Source organism: Acipenser ruthenus, chromosome 26 (assembly GCF_902713425.1).
Source record: "Acipenser ruthenus chromosome 26, fAciRut3.2 maternal haplotype, whole genome shotgun sequence".
Lineage (NCBI taxonomy): Eukaryota > Metazoa > Chordata > Actinopteri > Acipenseriformes > Acipenseridae > Acipenser > Acipenser ruthenus.
This window is the reverse complement of record NC_081214.1, coordinates 516,547-540,000: the sequence shown is the minus strand read 5'-3', so window position 1 is coordinate 540,000 and position 23,454 is coordinate 516,547. Positions and strand designations below refer to the sequence as shown.

Sequence of the window (23,454 nt, the reverse complement as noted above, 5' to 3'; positions counted from 1 at the left end):
TCGTAGTATTACACACATCTATCCAACCCTATTAATTTGCATCTTAATAATGAAAATACTACTCCCACTATTACTACTACTACTACTACTACTACTACTACTAATAATAATAATAATAATAATAATAATAATAATAATAATAATGCGTTTAAAGTCACTGGACCATGTTAATATAAAGGAACCCGTTTTTGTTAAGGAGTCTGTTATTTTATTATCCTGCTTCGTGTCTGAGCTGGGCTGCATTATTTTCCTTTTCAATGCACCTTTAAAATGCCCTGCCAGGACCTGACAAGCATTGGCTCACAATGTAACCAAACACAACTGATCTGAAAGCAAATTCTTATTGAGCCCGCTGTCATTAAACACAATTACACTGCTGAGTGTATGGCCTTTGATTCCTGTTTCTTTATTGATGTGCGTGCCTTTTTAGTTTAGACTCTAACACAGTACAGATCACGATTATTTTTAACAACACTGTATTTATGTGAAACACATGGTGGAATAATTAAATATACCAATGTAGATAGATAGATAGATAGATAGATAGATAGATAGATAGATAGATAGATAGATAGATAGATAGATAGATAGATAGATAGAAATAAATAAATCAATGTAAATAAATATATTTATGCACACAAAAAAACATCTGCTCCTACAATTAAACTAAGCGTCTTTATGGGGCAAATAGTGAAACATGCACATATACTGCAATTTTATTAAATATTTTAAGCATTTGTCTTATACCACAATAATTTAAAAAAAAAAAGAAAAGAAAGAAGGATGCTGGAGAACAGTAAATACTTCATTTGCAAATTCCTCTGGCTTTACTAACTGTCTGGGAAAATCTGAAGCCGTGATCAGCGGCCAAACCATTAGCATTAATATTTAACAGGACTATTTCACCCTGTAGATCAGTGTACCCGATAACCAGGCATTTCTTAGGCAAGGGTGCAACACGACACCCTTCTCATTGTTAAAGTGCACGCACAGTGAAATAACTCTGTGTGCCCTATGTAACAAATGAATTGGTTATTCATGCCATAGCCATAACATCCCAGCTGATATGATTAGGTCTAGAAAAAACATGCCATAAAATAGTCCTTACAGTCAGCAAAGCTGTAAGACAAGAGTGTTGTAAAAATATATATTGGTTATCAATTTGAAAAATGAAACTGAACATAATATCTGAATCCACCACCTGAATTATTTGCACTCATTATGGTTCGAGCCCATTGCATTATCACACAGCCTGTTAATTAACTCTGTCTCCCTTTCCATCTTCAGATTATCAAACTGAATACTACGGCCCTGGAAGCAACTATGATTTCTTTCCTCAAGGACCGCCTTCATCCCAGGCTCAAACCCCAGTGGACCTTGCTTTCGTACCTTCGTCCGGACCTACAGGCACCCCCCTGGGTGGGATGGACCACCCCTTACCTGGCCACCACCCCTCGAGCGACTCCCAGCGCTTCTCCGACATCCTTTCCCACCACCCTGGGGACTCCCCCAGCCCAGAGCCCGGCATTCCCGGCCCGCTACACAGCATCTCCTCGGAGGTGTTCGGCCCCAGCCCTCCTTTTACCTCACTCTCTATGAATGGAGGCTACGGCCTGTCACACGCGCAGGCAGAAATGAACGAAGCCGCAGTGTGGTAGCCAGACAGCGCCCCCGACTGGCAGTGCTCAGTGGTGCCGGATGACTTGTACACATTTACCTTGGTATTGTCCTGATGTACAGTACGATGAAACTGAACTTCATACGTAACGATGTTCCTGCCCTGTGTTGTGTGGACTGACGGATCGGGGCCGGGTTCAAGGCAGTGTGTGGTGTGGTGGGCTCAGATTGTCATGTTTCAGTCTGTTCCGCGCACACCACAGGTGAAAGAAGTGCCACACTCAAGAGAGGCCCTTGGTTTTTTTGGGGGGGGTGGGGGACAGAACAGGTTATGTCAAAGACTGTAGACAGCTTTACAGAAGCGCAGGAAGAATGGATGTCTCTTGGCTTGGATAAGTGCTTACAAGCGAGCTAGAAGCAACAAGATCATTTATTTATGTCATTTAACGTGTTCCTCGTATTTATTTGAAGAATTCTCAAACCTCTTTGCCTTCTCTAGGCTCTGCCATATGAAAACTCTGGACACATTTTCGACAGTAGATGTATTTCTAAAAGCCCGGGGATGGGGAGGTGGGGGTGGGTGTGCTTTTGTAAAACAGACACAGTATTTATGAAGACTCCCAGTGACTAGTTTGCCTTCAAAAGGTAAACTTAAAAAACAAAAACAAAAAAGTTATATAAATAGCCTATATATATATATATATATATATATATATATATATATATATATATATATATATATATATATATATATATATATAAGGATTGTAAAATGAATGGAAGAGAACTCCAGATGTTAATATATGAAGTCTACCTTCTAAAAACAAAGAGAAAGAAATGTTGAACAAGGGTCTGCAAGGAGCTGAGAACAGTCAACTGTTTACGTAATATATATTTCATTCAGGAGTTTCAGGATAAACCATGTTTTAGAACCTCTTGATCCAGAACAGAACAAAAAATAATAATAATAATGTTTAAAGCAACCAACCAAACTGTTTTGTATTGATTTTATTTATAATGTATGGAAAGCAAAGTTTGCTGGCTTGTGGTTCACTGTGCTAGTTTGTACAAGATGTTGTTTACAAAAGTTTAAAAAAAAGACAAAAAAACTCAACAAACAAGTAGACAGTTGCCAAATAAAACTATAAAACTATAAAACTATAGCACAAATACTGTAAAAGTGTTTTTGCAGCCTGCACTGCAGAAAGGGTTGAAACTAATTGTATGTGTGTGAAAAACAAGACAAAACTAAAAAAAAAAAACTTCAGAATTTTTTTTAGTCTGCTAAATAAACATTGATAAACAAAATTGTTAATATAACTTACTTAGACCGACAGGTTTTATTTTTGTGTCTTTAAAAGGAAAATCCAAACTATTTAAATGTATGGTCAAATATGCAGTCAGCGGCTGCTATTCTTTCTTTATATTTCAAACTCCTCATGATATGTCTTTTATTGTTCTAATAAACCTAAAAAAAAACGCTTATGTGACCTCCAGTGCATATTAGACCATTCACTGTATAAATACAACATGTTGAATAAAATTTGTGAGTTTTTAATAAAATGAGAAAATACAAAGCGCGCCGGTTACAGCCTTGTTCTTTCACGTGGGTACAGGAAGTGGGCAGCAAGCAGGTGTTATTTTTCACTTGACCACTAGGTGGGACAATTATTCTAGAAAAAAAAAAAAGTCACCCAATGACCTTCTGGTGCATAATGCCAATGTTACAAAACTTGTGTGAAGCGACGCGGTCAGAAGGTAAATTAAAGGGACTGGGAAAGAAGTCCGTGTACTGATTTGCCCCGCTGGTCTTGTAACGTTGTGGTTTGGTTTCAGTCCACAATAAACATCTTTGAAAAACAATGGTTAAATATAATGGATCGTTTTAATCTATTAAATACCAGCTTCATGCCTCTACCGATCAGCTCTTACTGGCTTGATTGCACCGATCCATCCTATGGTGTCCTAATAGAGTACGCGGGTGAGCTGGTGGCAGTGCTTCGGTCTGCAATCTCAAACAGAAACCACACTGCCTCATGCGTACTGCACCTCCCCGGCGTGCCGGCATGCAGAAGGGGAGCCTAACACAGACCTGTTTATATGTGTATGTCCACAGTACTGTGAACCTGTAAGAAAGCCGATGCAAGCAGCAAGTCCCATTGCCCTGTGAATACGGCGCTGGCTTTTGAAGAAGCACGGGTAGCGACTCTCTCAGTTCATGTAAAAGCTTTGATCGGCGAGGGTGTTCTTCAACCTAAATGCATGCCTTTGCAATGAGATTTTACGCATTGAACCTAAGTGCCTGCCTTTGCAATGAGATTTTACGCACTGAACCTAAATGCATGCCTTTAGAATGAGATTTTACGCACTGAACCTAAATGCATGCCTTTGCAATGAGATTTTACGTATGGCTGTAATTTTTTTTTTTTTTTTAATTATTAAAGCTTTGGTATTATTTAATAGAAAGGCCTTGCTAATCTTTAGATGGTGCTCCGGGATCTTTAATGTTTGATGTCTCATACAAATGTTAAGAAAAAATTGACCCGATATTTCAGAGCGAAGTTTGCCCCCGTTTTTTTTTTTTTTTTTTTTACTGGAATGAATATACCAATTAAAATATTATAACTCTGCAATTTGCTACTAACCCAGGATTCAATTTTAAGGAAGGCACTGCAATCTTGATCTTATTATTTGTAGCGGATTACAAAAAAATACAACTGCGCAATTATTTAATGCTAATGCTGTATAAAAACTCAGTTATCTTTATCACAGTTTTTTTTTAGTTTCTTTTTTTAATTTGGCACGTTCTAAGACTGGTGAAAGGTAGCTGCATTATAATTCAAATATAATCCTAGGGACATTTGTTTTTTGCTAGTTTATAATATTGCTGCGTTTTTTTTTGCTTCAACACCGAGTCGAATATACTTCTTTATATGAATAAAAGCGTTCTTACTTCGTGAGTCCCGATCCAAGCTGATTAACAGCAACCCCCCCCCCCACTAATCTTCTATGAATGAAACATCAGCACCAGGGAAGAGAAGTCAGAGTTCACATCTCTCAAGCAGGGGGTAACAGCACAGCAAATCCAATACACAGAGTCTGCTTACATTTAAATTCAAATTCAAATGGATTGATTATTGAATATTGGTTTGAACTGACCTGTGCATGTGTTAAACATCACTGAACTTGTAGACCTTTAAGGATTTTAAATAACTCATTCCAGAGTCTAATGGAAAATACACTGAAATCACAACCAAATAAAATAATAATGATCATTAAAAAAAAAAAATATCTGGGTTTAAAGCTTTGAAAGAAAAGCTACACTTACTGCTCAACGAAGACACTCTCAAGTACAAAGCAATGGAGCTATTCAAAGAAGTTTTTATTTTAGGAAACAGAAGAGCGAATGTTTTAAAGGCTAAATATTTTAATCTGATCTATCATTTCTAGTATTAAAAACCACAAGAAAAACTTGAATAAACAGTTCAAATAAAGAAAGAAGCACTATATGGAAATTGTACGGACCCAACAGGACCCTGAGCAACTGAAGATGAAGAGTACAAAACACACACACACACACACATATATATAATCATTCAAAATTGAGTGTGACGTGGTTTGACTGTTCCACGAATTATCAGTTAATTGCAAGTGGATTTTTGCCAGTTTGTCATGTGTTTAAAAATAAAAAACAATTGAATACTGTATTGAAATACAAATAATTCATACTTATAAATCCAGTTTTAATTAATTCCCGTTGTGTAATCATCCTAGAAAAAGCAACCTCTCGTGCTGCACGCGTGGTTCTGGAATCGTTGGAATGAAGGAAGCTATTTCAAGCCGAGAGAAGGCGCGGCATGTTTCTTCATAATTATTACTCATACAGTATTTTTAGTAAACGGCAAGTCTTTTTTAAAAGTCACGTTTAAAAATAACTTAATCACCTTATTACTATACTTGCAATATATATATATATATATATATATTAGGCTACCTTATTAGCCTGCATATTTGAAATGCATTCAGAACTCTTTTATAGAGGTTTTATTTTAAACAACGTCTTAAATTTTACTTTTACTCCGTGTAATATATAATGTATAAATCATGGTGAACAATTATAAAATCCAAATTATTATTATTATTAATTTCTTAGCAGACGCCCTTATCCAGGGCGACTTACAATTGTTACAAGATATCACATTATACAGATATCACATAATTTTTTTTTTACATACAATTACCCATTTATACAGTTGGGTTTTTACTGGAGCAATCTAGGTAAAGTACCTTGCTCAAGGGTACAACAGCAGTGTCCCCCACTGGGGATTGAACCCACAACCCTCCGGTCAAGAGTCCAGAGCCCTAACCACTACTCCACACCACTGCTATATATATATACTGCACCCGGAAATGTGATGTTTATATTGAGCACGTGTGCAGTAATTAAAACCCGTTAGTTTAAGAGCTTGGAAAATGCACTATCCTCCTTATCAGAACTCACGGGCAGTAAGCGACGCCTCTAGATGACGTATTTCTAAAGCGCCCTACTCTGTTTACCTGTCCCTTCTCTTACAGACTGTATAAAGATGGCGGCCTCCATATCTCAGCAGCTGGAAGAGCTATTGAACCCTTTGCCCAAGTTCGAGGATCCCGAGGACGACCAGGAGGAAGGTAAGGAGTGTTCCTTAACCGGGTGGTTCGACAGGGTTATTGGTTCGCTTATTCATATAAGCATGGGTGCGGTGTGTTAACTCACACACGAGGCACGCTCTCTGGCTGCTGCTGCAGTTTGCAATAGCAGTATCTACAAACAAGAGATACCGTACCGTGCATTTTCAACTCGAGCTTGCGGTATATTGGTGATTGCATTTTGTGCTACACGTTACCTAAATAAAATCATAAAGTCTTTATCAATATCGCTATGCTAGAGTAGCTATATGGATATAGTATACAGCAAACGTACTTCCTCGTAAAGAGAAATCTGTATGCATACCCTCTGTACGCTGCCATTGCAATATATACATACCCCACGTGTTTTAAAAACTACCTTGCGCTGTGTTTCTGACTTCAATAAGACTCGCCTCTGCTTGTTGCTCATACAGTGCTAATCAAGCTTGTAGTAAAACCTGGAATGGGCGAAACTGCCATGCATTCGGGGCACTTTCTATTTAGTAGTTTTTTATTAAGGCTGCAAGCCCCTCGAGTTGGTTTCTGACTCCTTTAGTATAAGGAGTGAAAGAGTCAGAAGGGTTTGGGAGCATATTACTGTAAAAACAATAAATAAACAAACGGACACGTTCAGACCCTAAAAATGGCACATCCAGTTTGGCGTCAGTTCTCGACTGTGCATTAAATCAATTTAATAGACAGCCCTGTATTTTGACCTGCAGTGAAATTATGTTGGAAGCTTGCATCTGTACAGTTGTAGCTGAGGGAGGCTAGCTGAACGTATCAAACAGCGTCATTGCAAAATTGCTTGCGGTGATTTATTGATGTAACAGTTGATAAAATGCACACATTTGTACATAAGAAATGTGTTCCTGCACAGCCCTGAATATTTAAGTTTATTGAGTAATATAAAACGCATCATGGACTCCGTTAAATGTGTCTGGGGGAGGGGGGAGGGGGGGGGGGGGGGGGGCTATAGAAATCAATTTGTATCCATACATTATTTACTGCCTAATGCTTTCCATTGAATAGGTTCATACTTTTGTCTGGACGGGTTTCATTAGGTAACAAATCACTGGCAGCGTTAATGTTAAATTTACTCTGCCAAACTAACCTATGGATATTGCCAAAAAATTCCATAACTGTTTTTTATTCCCTCCTTCCTTACTTCTAGCTACTAGAGCCAGAGTAATAGAAACCTTTGACGAAGGGGAACCTGAAGAAGAACCTCTTGCAGTTAGCAGGCTGCGCAAACATGCCTCAACCTTTCTGTCAGATACAGACAAGAGATACGTGGGAAGGGCCACCTCCCGGAAAGCACTGCAGGAGGAGTCTGAGGAATCAGGTACATGAGCAGCATCCTGTGGGCAGGCCTTTCATCTTCCAGGGCTTCGTGTTGGGAGCAGGGATTTATAAGGGCAGACTCTTAACACTGTTCATTTAGCTCAACTTGCTTTCTTGTGCAGCACTGATGTCTAGCAATGTGTGGATTTCTTTTTTGTTTTAATAAAAATAAGTGAAGGTTCTTATTTTAGGAATGTTAGATTCCGTTTAATTTCCTAAACATTCAAACTAGGTTTATAGTCAACACTGTTACGGACATGCATACATTACACTGTGAAGCGACCCCATTGTGAGAGAGAACTGTTTGGAGACGACGTTAAACTCTGCACAGGCGTTGGAGATCAGTGTAACCGCTCTGTTAATTAAATCCCTGCTTATTCAACAAGAGAAATACCTGGATTAGGGCAGAGATTTGCAACTCAAACTTGAGACATTGCTAATCAATTTAAAGCCATTAGCCAATTCATTTACATTGCTAAGTGAGCGTGGTTGCTGCGTACGCTAATCAGTTTCCTAAAATGTCATTCTCGTCATGTTGATGTGTATTGAATGCACTGTGTGCACAGGATCCCCATCTTGCAGATTCAATTACGTTAATCAGCAAAGTGCCACAACAGTTTAGCACGTTGTTGTATATGTTGTGAATTCATGCACCATGTACTGGGTTCAGCCATATCCATTATTGCAATGCATAGCCCTGCTTCAGAGAGATGATGGTAGGGTCTAAAGCCACGTATCAATGACACTAATGACCAAGGTTAAACCCATTGTATTGAGTGTTTAAAGAGGGCTCACAGTTCATTCTGAATGATGGTTCAGTTGTTTCACTTCTGGTGCTTCATGTTTTTTGGTCATCTTGATAAGACAGCACTTGTAAAAGAGGCTGCAGTCTCAAGGGGTACATTTTATTTAAAAACTAACAATAACTTTCACGTTTTCTTTCAGGTTAGATTTCTGATCATATTGCTGCCAGCTACCTTTTAATACAAATTCTGTTTTACTTTTAAAGTTTCTGCAGGCGAGGAAGGGGACTCCGGGGAGGAGGAGGAGGAGGAGGATTCAGGTGCCGATGAAGATCCTGAGGAGGAGCTGGAAGAATCGTCTGAGGAGGGGCAGCAGGACTCGGACTCGGGCGAGCAAGAGCTGAAGGCACTGGTCCGTAAGATGAAGAGCAATGACCTCGACCTCCCCAAAGTGACTGACTTCGAGAAGTTTACTGAGGGGATGGACGACATCGGAGACAGCGATGATGATGAGGAAGAAGAAGAGAGTGAAGAGGAGTCTGAGGAAGAGGGAATGGAGGAGGATGGGGCTGTGATGACGTTCTCTAAAGAGAAAGTCGGCGAAGAGGTCAAAAAAGGGAAAGCTGTAAAAAAACAAATTGGTATGTACCTCTCCTAAACAGACTTCACCCTTAGTTGTGGTGGATTCAGTAGCAGAACCTTGTACAAAGTAATGTTTTATTTAAATGCAGATTTTACTTTTTTTTTCTTTCTTTGGTTGTAGATTATGTGGTTATTTTTAACCAAAAAATAATTAACTTAAACAGAGAACTAGTTGCTGCTGTTAATAGTAATCAAACTACCAATAATAAAACACAACACTTAAAATGAGAATCCTGTGAATCTGGTGCATCCGCTAACTGATTTAGCCTCTCTCTCTAGCTTTATGGGACCAGTTGTTGGAAGGGCGAATCAAATTGCAGAAGGCTCTCTTAACAGCCAATCAGCTTCCACAGCCTGAGACCTTTCCTGCGTTTAAGATGATGGGCGGAGCCGAGATGGCGGGCGCTCTGAAGAACAGTAAGTGTCCTGATCTCTTCTCTTCATCAAAGTGGAGCAGATCCACAGTTTGAGTCTCTGCTCCAGTAGTTGCATGGCACGGACGCTCTACTCTGTAGTCTTAGTGATTACATGTGCTGTTTGGTCAATGATGGTTTGCTGTGTTTGAGTCCATTAACCTGCCTGTATTCTTGGGCAGGACCACCTTGTAAATAATCTCAATAGGGATTATCAACAGGTGGTCCTTATATTCCTGGTAAGGACCCATTACAATTATAACGGGCTTGTGTGAGTGCATCCAAGCAGTGCTGCTGTTCCATCCAGTGAATGAAGAATAGATTACGCAGTGATGCAGTTAACACAAATTCAAGAAGGAGGCTTCTCTGTGTGTGCATTGAGACCAAAAATCTTTAACATTTGCATCTGGTTCTGAATCGCACATGCAGTATGAAAGCCCAGGTTTTAAAATGAGCCTGATTAGCCCCAGTGTGTAGGTAACAAACTCTGGTGTGTCTTCTTAAACTTACAGTAAAACCAGAAATGGATGCTACGCAATGTGGGTCATATTTCCATCCCTGGTACACCTCTTTTAAAGGGGTGCTTTCTTGTCGGCATTGATGAATATCCTATATTATTTCGTTCCTCCTTGTTATGGTACCACTTGTGTACCATTTGTCAGTTTCATGTAGTGCTTTCACCAGCCTTTTGCCTGCAGTCAAGTTTGGACCCTTTTGAAAATGAGAGTTCTGTCTCCAAAGGTCATGAAACAACAACAAAAAACATTGTAATTAAATAAATTGTGCAAAGGGGTTTGTGCATCTGAAAGTATCTCGTAGCCGGGACGTGCTGCAGACGGGGCGGAGCTGTAGAATTCATGACCGTTCCAGTTTTAAATACTGAAGTTGGTTTAGATCATGTAAGAAGAGAAGGTGCTGTCTTGGGGTGTTTTTAACACCGTGACGATCTAAAGCGATCTGTCAGCCGGTGATAAAGTGTATTTTTCTCTTGCTCTTGGGCTCCTGTTGCATTGATATTTAGCAGTGGGGAGATCCCTGTGAGCAGCTGCGATGCCAGGTGAAGCAACGGGGTGTGTTACTGAAATACAGCATTACTGTAGGTAATCTTTAAAAAAAAAAAAAAAAAAAATCTTCAAGCCTGTGACACCCACACTGCTGGTGTATCACTCTGAGCAGACTGTGTTTGCAGTCCTACCTCAAAGAGCAACATCTACTATACATATTCAAGACCTTGTGAGTACAGATCTTTAGAAACAGGGTCTCGTCACATGAAAATAGCAGCTTTTCTTTTTACACTGAAAGGCTTGGGCAGTACAGCGTTAATGTTTCATTTAAATCTGCGCTGCTTTCCAGTGCACAGGGAGCTGCACTGGCAGGCTGAGATGATGCAGGGAAAGGGTCTCTTCCCCGCCCCCCCCCCCCCCCTCTCTTTAACCTGCTGCGTCTCTCTGCCTCCTCTTCATTGGGGTGACTGGATCTGTTTCATTGTTCTGTTGCTGCTTCCAGCGCTTCATCACCCTCCCTATTTGAGAGACAGGAACCTGATGTTTAACAAAATACTTCCTGATTGATTGTCTCAAACCAAAGGACTGCGGTGGCTGCGTCCCAGTGGAGGCTGGGAGAGAAGTGATGAAGTATCCAAGCAATGAATTGGAAACAAAAGCGCCGGATTAATTAGGGGGGGAATTATGCTAAATATTAAAATGCTACAAATTGCTTAACATTGTTGTGGTTTGTTATTTTTTTCTGTAAGAATGAGAGGTGCTAATATACGACATGGGAGCCGGAGGCAGCAGTATCTGTCACGCTTTCAATGGTGAATTTAGGGTTGAGATTCTGCAATAATGTGCTGCTTGTCATGGGCTGTTTTAAATTGTATAATATGATAAAACCAAGCTAGGGTTTTACAGACAATTCAATTACATTTTTTTTAGGTCAATGCTGTTAGAATTTAAACTCTTGACCACTGGATGGCACTGTTCGATATTGAAAATAATAATAATATATATCCTTACAAATCGGGACCGATTAGAGAACAAGGCATTTCAGCTATAAATCAATTATATCTGTTCCTTCTCTAAACTGCTTTGTAATTGTAGACATGTTACTGCTGGTACTTTGTCTTGCAGGACAAGCATTTTAAAAGGCTTTTGTCTGAACCATGTGCACAGTAAATGATTGGTCTCTGTGCTGCAGCATTATGATTTGACTTCATTTTAATACAGGAATTCCTGAGTTTGTTTTCTCCCATCTGATTAAATGTAAAGAGCCACAAGAGCTTTATGCAAGACGCTTATAAAAAGTCGTTATTTATTTGAACCCCCCAATCCTGAGGAGTATGCTTCAGTTTCCAGAAGCACTACAGTGACAGGAAATGAAACGGCAAGCTTGCTTTGTTCCCGTCTGTCTATTAAATGAACCAGTGTGCTTGTGCTGTACCCTTCCCCTGATGTTCGGCTTGCTTCAGAACGAACTTCACGCCCTAAAGGGTTAACTGCGCTTTTTGCAATAATGTGGTTCTCTCCGTCCCCGCTCCTCCAAATAGCCAGTTCTGGTTGATGATTTACTGCAAAATTGCTTATAAATTGAAGTAGAAAATGTTTTGCAGACCTGGCAGCTTTCAAGGCTTGCACCCATTTGTCACCCAGCATTTCCTTTTGTGTATAGTACAAGAATTAATTAGGGCTCGCTGCTGGGAAAGTTTACTGCTATAATTTATGTGAGGTGAAATTTCTGGGAGGGAGGCAATACGGTAGCAATTTTTTTTTTCTCTTTTGTTAATCTCAAACTTCACGCATATCCCTTGACAGCCTTTTTGGGGGTTCAGTTTTATAAAACTTCATCGTCAGAGTTCTGATTCCTTCAATTCGGTCCTATACAGGGGTGAAACAATTCATTCTGTATCCGTGAATCGAGATGCACTCTTAATATAGCCTTGATTGGAAGCCTCTTCTCTGGTCCAAGCATTTTTTTTGTCATTTGAAATTATATATATATATATATATATATATATATATATATATATATATATATTCTTGTTATAGAGTAGATCAGAGATTTGGTCTGTAAAGCAAGATGTAACTTCTCCAAAAACTGCCGTACATCCATGAACCCTGGCCAGAACATTCCCTGCTATTGGAGTACTCTCCCTCTGTTGTAGTTTGGCAGGATGGCTACGATAGCCGTGCCTCTTGGCTTTGGGGTTACACTTTTTAACTGTGCCAGCCCTGCACGATTTCTGTGTTAAAACAACCTTAATCTTGCAGAGTTTATTGTTCTTCTCACTTGGTTTAATATCTCCCCCCCCCACCCCCTGCCCTACCATGATTGGATAGCCCACAGGTTGCACAATAATCACTCGCACGGCTTTGTAATCAATGCTCAAAGTAATAAGATTCTTTTGGCTACCGGCAATTAATACATTTGTTTCTCTGTTTCTCTCTCTCTGTCTGTCTGCCTGTCTCTCGCTCTCTCTCTTGCTCTCTCCCCTTTTTAAAATGTTTTTTATTATATATAAATACAAAAAAAAAAGCACACACTAGTGATCTGGGTTTGAAATTACCAGTGACTGGCTTTTTCTCATTTGCATATTTATTGCACTAGAAAAAATCACAGCGAATGATTGATGTTGAGCCTGCCTTTTGAATTACAAACAGCACATTATGAAATGAAAAGAAGGAAAAAAAAAATGGGAGAGATGCCGGCGTACAGTTGATTAAAGTTGAAGACAGCAGGATCTGTAACGTGTGTGTTTTCTTTTTTTTTTTAAAAGATTGGAGTCTGAGAATTAAAGGCATATTTTAATAGATGTTGACAAGAAGTGAACTAACAAAAGCAAAGCAAAGGATTTGCTTGAATAGATTTAATCAAATCCGTTTCTTGGGATTAATTGTTGGGGATGACGAGTGTTAGAAGCAGCTCTGTGTGTTTTTGAATGAGGAGGATTGTTTCAGAGGTCACCCAAACTGGAGCGTTGTGTCGGTGTGAGCGATGGTTTAGAAATGTCCTCTGAGTGACGCCAAAAAATAAACATGGGAACAACTTGACAAACCGTCACTGTAAAAAAAATTTGAATCCCCATGGAACCTGAAAAAAACTAACGGATTGCATGGGTGTAGTGTCTGTCGGTCAAGCGCTTTGTACTGCTCTCCTTCTCGTTGTGCATTTCAGCTTCTCATCTCTGATTTGAATTCAATCTCTTTGAAAGTCTCTAATGAAGTTCAACACTGCAGCTATGGCCAGTAGTTCAGCATCACCCTATAGAATGAACTCTTTTTGCTTCATGAACTCGAATGAAACCTGCTGAATAATGTTACGTTAGCATATTGAATTGCATACCGCTTTGTAGTTTTCTGTATACTTAACAATGGACGTTATCGAAATGATGGCTTCCGGTAGACTTTCTGCGATGTCATTTTGTGGTTTCTTTGACATGATGATAAATGAAAGATCTAAATTATGTTCAAATGATATGTCTATGTCTGTCTATGTCTCAATCCTAAAATGCAAACATTTTGGCCCTAGCTGTAGAGCTGCCCTTTCCTCAAAGTTGGAACATGCTTATTTCCCCTCCCCTGCTTTCTTTGCTGCACAGAGAAATGTTTTTCCAGTTCTGACCCCAATGAGCAGGACTGCACCCAGCTGTGGACAGCTCCCAAGTTTGCAGAGCAGCATGCAGGAGGGGTTTGCTCTGCAGTGTTGTACCTGCATAAAGGCTTACCGGTATTAAAATAAACAGTCAAACAAACACCTAGGCACTGCAGGTAAATAAGAGAAGGGGACCTGGTGGTTTTACTCTTGTTAGTTCTACAATACATTCAACATCTCTCTGGAGCAGGACCATGAGCAGCGTGGCTTTAAATATCTAACTGCTGCAGGTGCAGTTAACCATCTAATGAATGATTCATAAACTCTTTAATTGAAACGGATGGGTTTGGCTTTTATATTACTGGATTTTTTTTAAAAATGTCTATTTTTTATATAAAGCCTATCGATCATTGTTGCTGTACCTGATGCGCTCTTTATTTATTTATTTATTTATTTATTTATTTATTTATTTTTTTACAGCTGACATTTTCTCCTGCTTTCCTGGCTGCTTGTGGCTGGGATGGAAATAACTCCTATTGCATAGCAGTTTTACCCATTCCAGGTTTTAATATGTGCTTGATTAGCCCCAGTGTACAGGTAAAAAGCTCCGGTGTGTCTTATTAAACTCCTAGTAAAACCAGGATGGGATCAGACTGCAATGCAACGGGAGTCTTCTTTCCATCCCTGGGTCTTCAGAGTTTTCAGAGCCTTGGCTCACACATTTTAATTGTCTACATGGCTGCTGTTTAGATCTGTTGATTTAGATCTCTGTATCTGCTTAGAAATCACCATTCGGTCTCGAATGGTGGGGAGACAAAAAAAAAAAAAAAAATAGAACGTTGTTGACCTTTGCTATAAGGAATCGTGCTTCATTCTGTATTGCCAGACAGCCTTTAATAAAGCAGCCAGCAATGCTAGTCGAACCGTCTGTCTAGATTTGCTTGTGCTAGGATAAAGGCAGTTTTTTCTTTTTTACTTGCAATACATGAAGGGGTTCTTGCAGGTAGGTGCCCAAACCTGTTCTTCCTTTTTAACGTTTGATCTTTAAATGGCTTCAGCCTTGAAAAGAGGAGGCACCATCAAAGAGGAGTGCTATCTGAATCCTGGGTCGTGAAATACATAGATCAAATAAATGTATGTCTATATCACAAAGCAGTTCAATCGCTGGGGCATTGCCCAGAGTTGCAGCCTGCACAGCTGTAAAAGTTATTCAGAAGTGAAAAGTAGGATTTGCTGAGAAATGCGGGTATCAGATTGGCACGCTACATCAAAATATTCATGTATTAAAAGACCCACAACATAATCCACGGCAGCCCTCCCGCCCCTCCACCCAGAGTTGTAACTTTTGTGAACGTAAACTGTAAATTTCATGCTCTGCCATTAATCTGTCGGATTATGTTAGCAGTTCAGAAGCATTATATTTGAATGAATTCCTTAAAGATGCAGTGTGCCCTTTTCAGTATTATTATTATTATTATTATTATTATTATTATTATTTATTTCTTAGCAGACGCCCTTATCCAGGGCGACTTACAATTGTTACAAGACATCACATTATACATTATTTCACATTATACAGATATCACATTATTTTACATACAATTCCCCATTTATACAGTTGGGTTTTTACTGGAGCAGTCTAGGTAAAGTACCTTGCTCAAGGGTACAACAGCAGTGTCCCCCACTGGGGATTGAACCCACAACCCTCCGGTCACGAGTCCAGAGCCCTAACCACTACTCCACACTGCTGCCCAGTAGCTGCTGTGGTTTGGCGCTTCTGTTGTGAAGCATGTTGAAGTTGCTCTTCAGTTAAGGATAGTGTCGGCCGACTGCTGCCAGCCCTGGTGGTCATGGCGGTGCTGGTGATGGGGATGGTTTTAATCGCAAGAATAACTGTGCTCTTATTAGGAGTAATCGGTTATGGTTTAATATTCATGAGAGGGTCATCAAATTAGATGAAATCTCTGCTGTAGTTCCTCAAGTCTGTTTTTTTTTTTTCTATTCATCATGAGCAGGTTTCTGGAGGAACCTAACCTGGCTTCAATTCATACATAGACACACATTCATACAGTGGTAGTTTCAGGATCGGATTTACATAGGGGTTTTTCTCCTGTATTGTCGAGGTGGAATAAATAATGTTTAACTACTGAGATCAACTTGGATCTATAGAAGCACGTCTGGGAAATAACCAAGATGTATACATTTTGTTGTATTTATTTAGTCTTTTTTTTTTTTTTTTTTTTTTTTTTTTTAGAAAAAGAGGAGCAGCACGTTTTGCTTGGGAGCGAAAGCTTCTGTAGATCTAAGCAGAGGCTCAGAACTCCTGTGATCTCACAGCCTGCCCTTCTCTCTCTGTCTGTCTGTCCCCTCCTCCCTCTCTCCCAGGTTACAAGGCCCTGAAGGCTCTGCAGAGGTCCCTGGCAGAGCTTCAAGATGAGCTGCTCTATCAGCACCCCGACACAAAGCATTTAATAGATGGCAAGAAAGCAAAGGCTGACAGGTAAGGAAGAAGTAATTAAAGCGTGTCCAGATTCAAAAGCAAGCCTTTAATGAAATGTCACGTTCCTGCTTTCAATATGCAGAGTGGAGACAATCCTGAGGACCCTGCCACCTCTACCAACTGCTGTTAGACTGTCTGATAGGCTCATATAAAAGGTAGTGCAAGAATTGCTTTTAAACCTTGCAAGATGCCTCCATGTCCAATTTGCTTTAGTTTTTTTTTACCTCTTCAATTCTTCATTCAAGGTAAGTAATATAACTTGCAGGGCTTTCCTAAAGAGAAGTAACTAATGGTAGGCTTGTGACGTGAACTGGTTAAAACCAGACCTGCTGTGTCTGTGGTTCTCGGTGCAGCAGCATTAGGCAGTGCTGATTTGAGTGCCCATCAGTCCTGCCTGCCAGATCCTGTGCAAGTAGGTCAGTGTTCAGTGTGTTGCTTCTCGTCCTGTTGCTGTAGCGAGGATGACGAGGAGATCCCTAGTGAGGAGGAAGAGGAGGAGGAGACGGGCGGGGGAGAGACCCGGAAGGGCCCCCCCAAACGGAAGCTGGATATGGAGGAGTACCCGGAGTTCATGGCCAAGCGCTTTGCAGATTTCAGGACGTACCGCAACAGCACGCTGCAGAAATGGCACGACAAGACCAAGCTCTCCTCCGGCAAGATGGGCAAGGCAAGAACCAGACCTGAACCACAGGGTTCATTTCAGAAAGTGTGAAAACAGGGCTAGTTTGAACTTCAGGTAATAAACAGCGACAGAGTGAAAACAGGGCTAGTTTGAGAGGAGACAATCAGTCACAAAGCACTGAAAAGACAAAATAAACTTTTCTCCCGACAATAACATCTCGTGGAATCTTCTGTTGAGAACTTGGCGTAACTCCTGTGTTATAATGACCTTTTTAAAGTTACGCATTTTAAACATAATGTAGTAAAAACAAGAAAATCAAGCTGCAAATACCCAAGTATGTACAGTTGTTAATATACTCATTCTTCACCACTTAGCTGTCCACAGTGGGATGAAGTATTAAAAAAAAATAAAAACGCAGTCGAAAGTAAAGCTTGAAAATAGCAACGACACAGAAGACCTTGCAAGTAAAGTTATGCATTTTTCCTGCCCCGATTCTGGAGCACCCTGCCAAAGACCGTCAGTCATTGCTGTCGCTGCACCACCTGTATAATTGCTCCATATAACATTTAAATAGTACTGCGGTACAAAAAAAAATCAATGCGTGAAATACAGCTGGAGGCTCCTATATTTGCATTGACCGAGCCTGACTGCTTCATTCCTCTTTGATCTTTATTTCTTGTCCTGAAGACAAGCTGTTTGTTCCAACCTCCCAAAAGTACTACCTGTAAAATACTGTTTTGAGTTTTCTAAGTTCTAATGTGCTCTCTTTCTGAGAAGGGTCTTTGCAGGCTTTACTGTATCTGACTTCTGAAACAAAGCAGGACTGTAAAATGAAAATATAAAAATGACAAATTCTGTCGCCTCAGTTATTTCTATTTCCAACACTTCAGTCAGGAGTACTCCGTTTCCAAAGTTTTACTGCCCTTCTAAACCAATGCATGTTGTTAATAGACTGTAATGTTATTGCTCCTTGGGTTTGTTTTGTTTCAGGGTTTCGCTGCGTTTGAACGCAACATCCTCACTCAGGTTGAACAGATCATGCTGTCGAAGGAGCGGCTCTTGAAACGGACACAGACCAAGCGGTCAGAATACAGGGTCCTAGGGCAGCCGGAGCAGGAAGTCACTGCAGCCATGGTGCTTGACCCCAAGTCACCGGTGAGTACGACGAGGGCGGGGCTGGGGGTTAGGCACTCTCAGCTGTAACAAGAAGCAGCAGAGGTTCAATCCACCATTGCACTGGGATGTGTTTTATACCAGCACACAGCCTTTCCAGCTCCCTAAATAAATTTTATAATGATGTAGATCCCCTGCAGATGCATGCAGCTGTGTGCCAGTGCTGCAGTTGCCATGTTCCAGTACAATCTCCAGTAAATGGGTCCAGCTTGATCACCGAGTCTTGACGCCATTCTTGTGTTTACAGGAGGCGGAGTCCACAGCGAGGGCTAATGCACATCTCAAAGACCTGGATGAAGAGATTTTCGACGATGATGATTTTTACCATCAGGTGGGTGCTGTTTGTTTTATTACTCTACACTATTGACTTTTCTATTGACGGCACAGACTTTTTATTTGTCTACAAAACAGATTTGGGGCCCAATTAAACTTTTAGCTGGGGAAAGAAATTCAGTCCAACGATACATTCTGGTGTTGACACTTGAAGTGGTGTGGGGGTTACTGCAATTATTGATTATCTAAAGCTAAGGAGGAGAAGCAACGCTACTGCTTTTCTTGATGTAGACAGCCTAGTTGTCCATCAAGCCATTCCCTATTCCGTGAGAGAGCAGTGGTAAGCACATTGAGGAAATGCATGCAGAGAAGAAAGGGATACCGATATGGAGAATTTATTTGATTGCACATTGTTGATAAGGCGTCATTCTCTCGTTTTAATTGCATGAATTTAAATTCCTAAAACACTTGCTAGTGCTGAATTTGCATTGAGTCTGTTTTTTTATGCCAGTTATGCATGTAATTTAATGTGCATAACCTCGCTGTGCAGGGCACACTGGGGCCAGTGCTGGAGCTGCTGATTTGCATGCAAGGAAACATTTCTGTCAGCAAGTCTCACTGTGTGCCATAAATCATGTCTGATTCGTCAAGAAGAGGAACAATTCTAGATCTGATAGGTGGGGCTAAACGTTGACTTCCGTTAAGTTTCCAAAATGTAGTTCCTTGCTGCTGTGGTTTGTATGTTAAAATTATCTAAACTACGGTTTGGTAACGGTGTCCAACCGAACATGTTCGGGTTTAAGTAGCAGTGTGGCATCCATGCACCAGAAGTGTCTGTCTGTACTACACCGGATTGAAATTACAAAAGCACCTTGCCAAGCTCCAGTGCTCCCTACTGGAGAGCTTCTGTGGACACCTGCAGGGCTGACTCCAGGGTGCGGGAGTGAGCCACCGCCACTGTCGATGCGGGGATCTGCGGGGCGAGAACATAATTGGACTGCTGTGAAAACCAATGGTAAAATAATTGGACACTATATATAGATATATATATATATATATATATCTATACCTTTGTACCCTGAATTATCTGAGCAGATCTCATTATCAAGATTTTAGGAGTCACGATCGTTCTATCTTGGTATATATAATTTCATTACAAAGATATGCTTTACATTGCACACAGTGTTAATCCTTAACATGGCTGCTCTGAACCAGTCTCTGCAAAGGGGGGGTTAATTAGGGCAGTGGTGGGGTTAATTTAAATTAAAATGTCAACTAATGGAGGTCGGGGGAAAGTGTCTGCAAACACCTGATTAAAACAAATGGCCCTGCCATTCAAAACTTTATCTTGGTCAGTTCCCAGAGGAGAAACATCCGAGTCTGGGAAAGCTGCGAGAGGAGTGAATAATGAGCGACACTTGTTAGCACAGCATCTGCAGGGAGAAAGAAAGAAGAAAAATTAAAATAAATAATAAACCCTCCAGATTGTGCGACCGCTGTGCCAACTGCTGCCACCCTTGCACAGTCAGCCAGAACAACACCAGCTCCCAACATCTGGCACGCACACCAGGGGAGGGAGCCGAGTCACGGAACCCCGCAGACTCTAAATATGGTGCTAGGGACTGTGTAGACTGTAATCACTTAGTCGCTCTTTGGCTGGCCGGCTCCCATAGCTCCTCGCAGCCTCATACATCACTGGCAGACATCTGCTGAGCTGTGAGGCAATCGCACATTCATTTTCCTCTCCTACTCTTCTCTTCCCCCATCCCTCCCTAAAAACACACACCCCCTCCCTCCAATACATTTTAGAAAATAGGTGATCTGTAAAGATTACTGCTTCATTGTGTAGACGTAATTGTAGGGAACTCAGCCCCCTTGACAGACACGGCGTTGCACCTGTTTCACTGACCTGCCTAATTTCTTTCTGAAGAGATAGAGAGAGAGAGAGGGATGGTGAGAGAGGGGTTTGGCAGAGATTGCAGCTCAAGTCAGCAGTACGATAAGACCCAGGGAAAATAAGTATATGTTTGCTGTCGCCTTCCTTCCTCGTTGGAGTAAGTAAGCAGTAAGATGTTACTCCTACCAGCTCCAAGCTGTAGGAATAAATGTGTCTCTCCTGCAGCTGATAGGGTGGAGAAGTGGTGCAACCATTGCACTTCCAACCCAGTGTCATCTTCAGTCACCCGAGAATGAATATCCTGCGCTGCCTTTGTGTGAAATTCACACTCTTCCTCATTCTTATTCATTTGTATTTTGCACAAGATGACGCAATTGTAGTTCAGTGATTAGAGGATGGTGTTTTGAGCCTAGAAATAAGAAATTCCTGCAGGTATAGGGGCTGGGGGGGGGGGGGGAAGATGGAAATGTGTAAAATTTATGATTTTTATGGTGTTGCAAAAAGAGAGAAAATGTGAATTGTGGGGCAAAAAAAATCCAACCTGACCGTGTCAGGACAGAAGGTCATATATTGATGGCAAACACGACGCATTTAAATTAAGGTGTTATCTAGAGCTGGATCTGTGTCTTTCCTGCAGCCATACCCATTTGGATCCTAACTTCGTTGGGTTTGCTTGGTGGATGGGAGAGCTCCACAGAGTAGCAGGTGCTTCTGTGCATGAAGTAGTGCTGGCCGCTCTCCATTCTGGAACTGCTGGAGCAGATGGTGTGATTATACTGGATTACTAACTACAGCAGAATTGCACACTTTACTACTGGCTGTGACGGTGAAGCTTAAACTCTCTGACGTGTGAACGTTGCAGATCATTTTGTAGTATTATATTTAAGAATTTTCATACCTCATGCACCCATGGCGAACTTTAAAAAAAAAAAAAAAAAAAAAAAAAAAATGGTTTTGCGTCATCGAACTGCAGTGGCACTGGAAGATCGTATGCATAACCTCCTGCTTGTGCTGCGTTGTGTAGTTCACACAAAAATGCTGCGAGGAGGCTAACCAAAGCAAATGGAAAAACCAACAAGTCTTGTATGGTGCACAGAAGGGTAGACTCCAGAGTAGCGTAGCAAAGGGCTCATTTAGTAAAGGGTTGAAGGTGATTGTGGAGACTGCAGCTTTAAACAGGAGGGAGAATGCCTTTATTTTTTTTATCTAAAGCCTCCCCTGCTGCTTTTGGTAAGCTGCTCTTTCCAGAAACAGCAATCTGTAGTGCGCTTGGCCTTTAGGGCCCCTGTTTACTGAACGGTGGTGCTACACCGGTGTACAATGTGGTAGATCTGTGTCGCAGCAGATTTGGGGCTTGTATTTAGCTGCCAGGAGTGACGGTGATGAAGTAGGAGAGATAAACTGATGGATTGTCTGCCAGAAAGATGTTGGGAATCGGTCGGATAAACATGGCAGTGGAATAACACGCTGCGTCGGGGCGATAATAAACTCGTGTCTCGCTCCTCTCCCTGCCAACACCAATCCTATCGGGGAGCCACTGGAGGAAAGCGTGTGCTGCGTTTCTTAAAACATGCTCTCAAAATTAACTGGAGGAGAAAAGAACTTGATATGTTTATAGAAATGTGAAAAGCAAACGTGCTAGATATATATTTATTTATAGCTCTTTGAACTAAAATATATATATATATATATATATATAATATATATATATATAATAAAGAGCGTCTGCTAAGAAATAAATAATATATATTTTCTTCTTGGAGCATTTTCATCTTAATCTTTTATTCTGTCTGTCTGCCTATCTCTCTATCTCGTTCTAGGTGTTCTGAAAATCTTGTCTGCTCCTCCTTCCAGCTTGTATCAGGATTTCAGTTCCACTTTATTCTTCCCGTTACAGAATTAGTATTTTTTGTTTGTGAAATTATCTAGCGTGGGATCAGGGGGTGTTCTGTTGCAGCACAATGTAGGTTGTGCCAGCCTTTGTGTTTCCTAAGCACCTCCACACATAATGAAGCTAATTGCAAAAGTCTGTTGGGTTGGAAGCCGGGAGGATACAGGTGCTGTGCCTGTACTAGATTTTATCCTTTGATGCCTTGGGGCTTCTCCAAACTGAACAAGTTATTATTTGTTTATTTAGCAGACGCCTTTATCCAAGGCGACTTACAGAGACTAGGGTGTGTGAACTATGCATCAGCTGCAGAGTCACTCACAACAACATCTCACCCGAAAGACGGAGCACAAGGAGGTTAAGTGACTTGCTCAGGGTCACACAATGAGTCAGTGGCTGAGGTGGGATTTGAACCGGGGACCTTCTGGTTGCAAGCCCTTTTCTTTAACCACTGGACCACACAGCCTCCTTGCAACAATTGTAAGAATGATGTGGCATAAGAATGTCCTTGACCTTGACGAACTGTTCACTGTGTCGTCCACAGTGTCCGTGCCTCCGATGCTTTCCATCGAGCTCCGTTTTTATCTTTCAAACTCCTGCACGGCACCTAGACTGAAGCGTTGGTGCGCCTGTAATAATGACCTTCTTGCTTCTTTTCAGCTTCTCCGAGAACTGATTGAGAAGAAGACCAGCGCGTTGGATGCCAACGATCAAGTCGCTATGGGCAGGTGGGTCTCCCTTTCGAAGTCTCGGACATGATTCTGCAAGACTGTATTCCCCAGTATCTGGGGGAATGGTAACCGGCCTACGATCCAAGCGAATCGGGCCATCAACCTTTTGAGACAGAGTGAACTGTCTGAAGTTTGTGTGATTTATTTTAAATGGGCTCTCCTCTCCTGGTGTGAGCAGCTCATTACCCAGAGCGTACTCTTCACAGACGGGGAAAGTGGCTGCTAGCCAGCCCAACAGGGGGGAGCCTGCACACACAGACTGCAGCACAGAATACACAATCTTTGCACACTACCTTGCATTCTGGAAATTACACCCACAACGGGAGGGGGGGAAAAAAAACCCAAAAACTAAATCT

At 41.1% G+C, this 23,454-nt stretch overlaps 2 protein-coding genes across 3 annotated transcripts in view; both read left to right on the top strand.

Annotated features, from left to right (window-relative positions):
- LOC117429407 (LIM/homeobox protein Lhx1) overlaps window positions 1–3,194 on the top strand; it is an 11,919-nt gene extending 8,725 nt beyond the window's left edge. For both annotated transcript variants that reach the window (XM_059001434.1, XM_059001433.1), the window contains exon 5: window positions 1,288–3,194. In XM_059001434.1, the coding sequence (XP_058857417.1) occupies window positions 1,288–1,658 (371 nt within the window). In that variant the 3' untranslated portion in view covers window positions 1,659–3,194. The remainder of the gene's footprint in view (window positions 1–1,287) is intronic.
- Window positions 3,195–6,108: 2,914 nt separating this feature from the next.
- Window positions 6,109–23,454, top strand: part of LOC117964225 (protein AATF-like) — a 32,475-nt gene continuing 15,129 nt past the window's right edge. Inside the window, exons 1-9 of the mRNA XM_059000946.1 lie at window positions 6,109–6,288; window positions 7,460–7,630; window positions 8,639–9,013; window positions 9,294–9,431; window positions 16,400–16,514; window positions 16,971–17,181; window positions 18,127–18,291; window positions 18,557–18,640; window positions 23,028–23,095. Of these exons, the coding sequence (XP_058856929.1) occupies window positions 6,204–6,288; window positions 7,460–7,630; window positions 8,639–9,013; window positions 9,294–9,431; window positions 16,400–16,514; window positions 16,971–17,181; window positions 18,127–18,291; window positions 18,557–18,640; window positions 23,028–23,095 (1,412 nt within the window). The 5' untranslated portion in view covers window positions 6,109–6,203. The remainder of the gene's footprint in view (window positions 6,289–7,459; window positions 7,631–8,638; window positions 9,014–9,293; window positions 9,432–16,399; window positions 16,515–16,970; window positions 17,182–18,126; window positions 18,292–18,556; window positions 18,641–23,027; window positions 23,096–23,454) is intronic.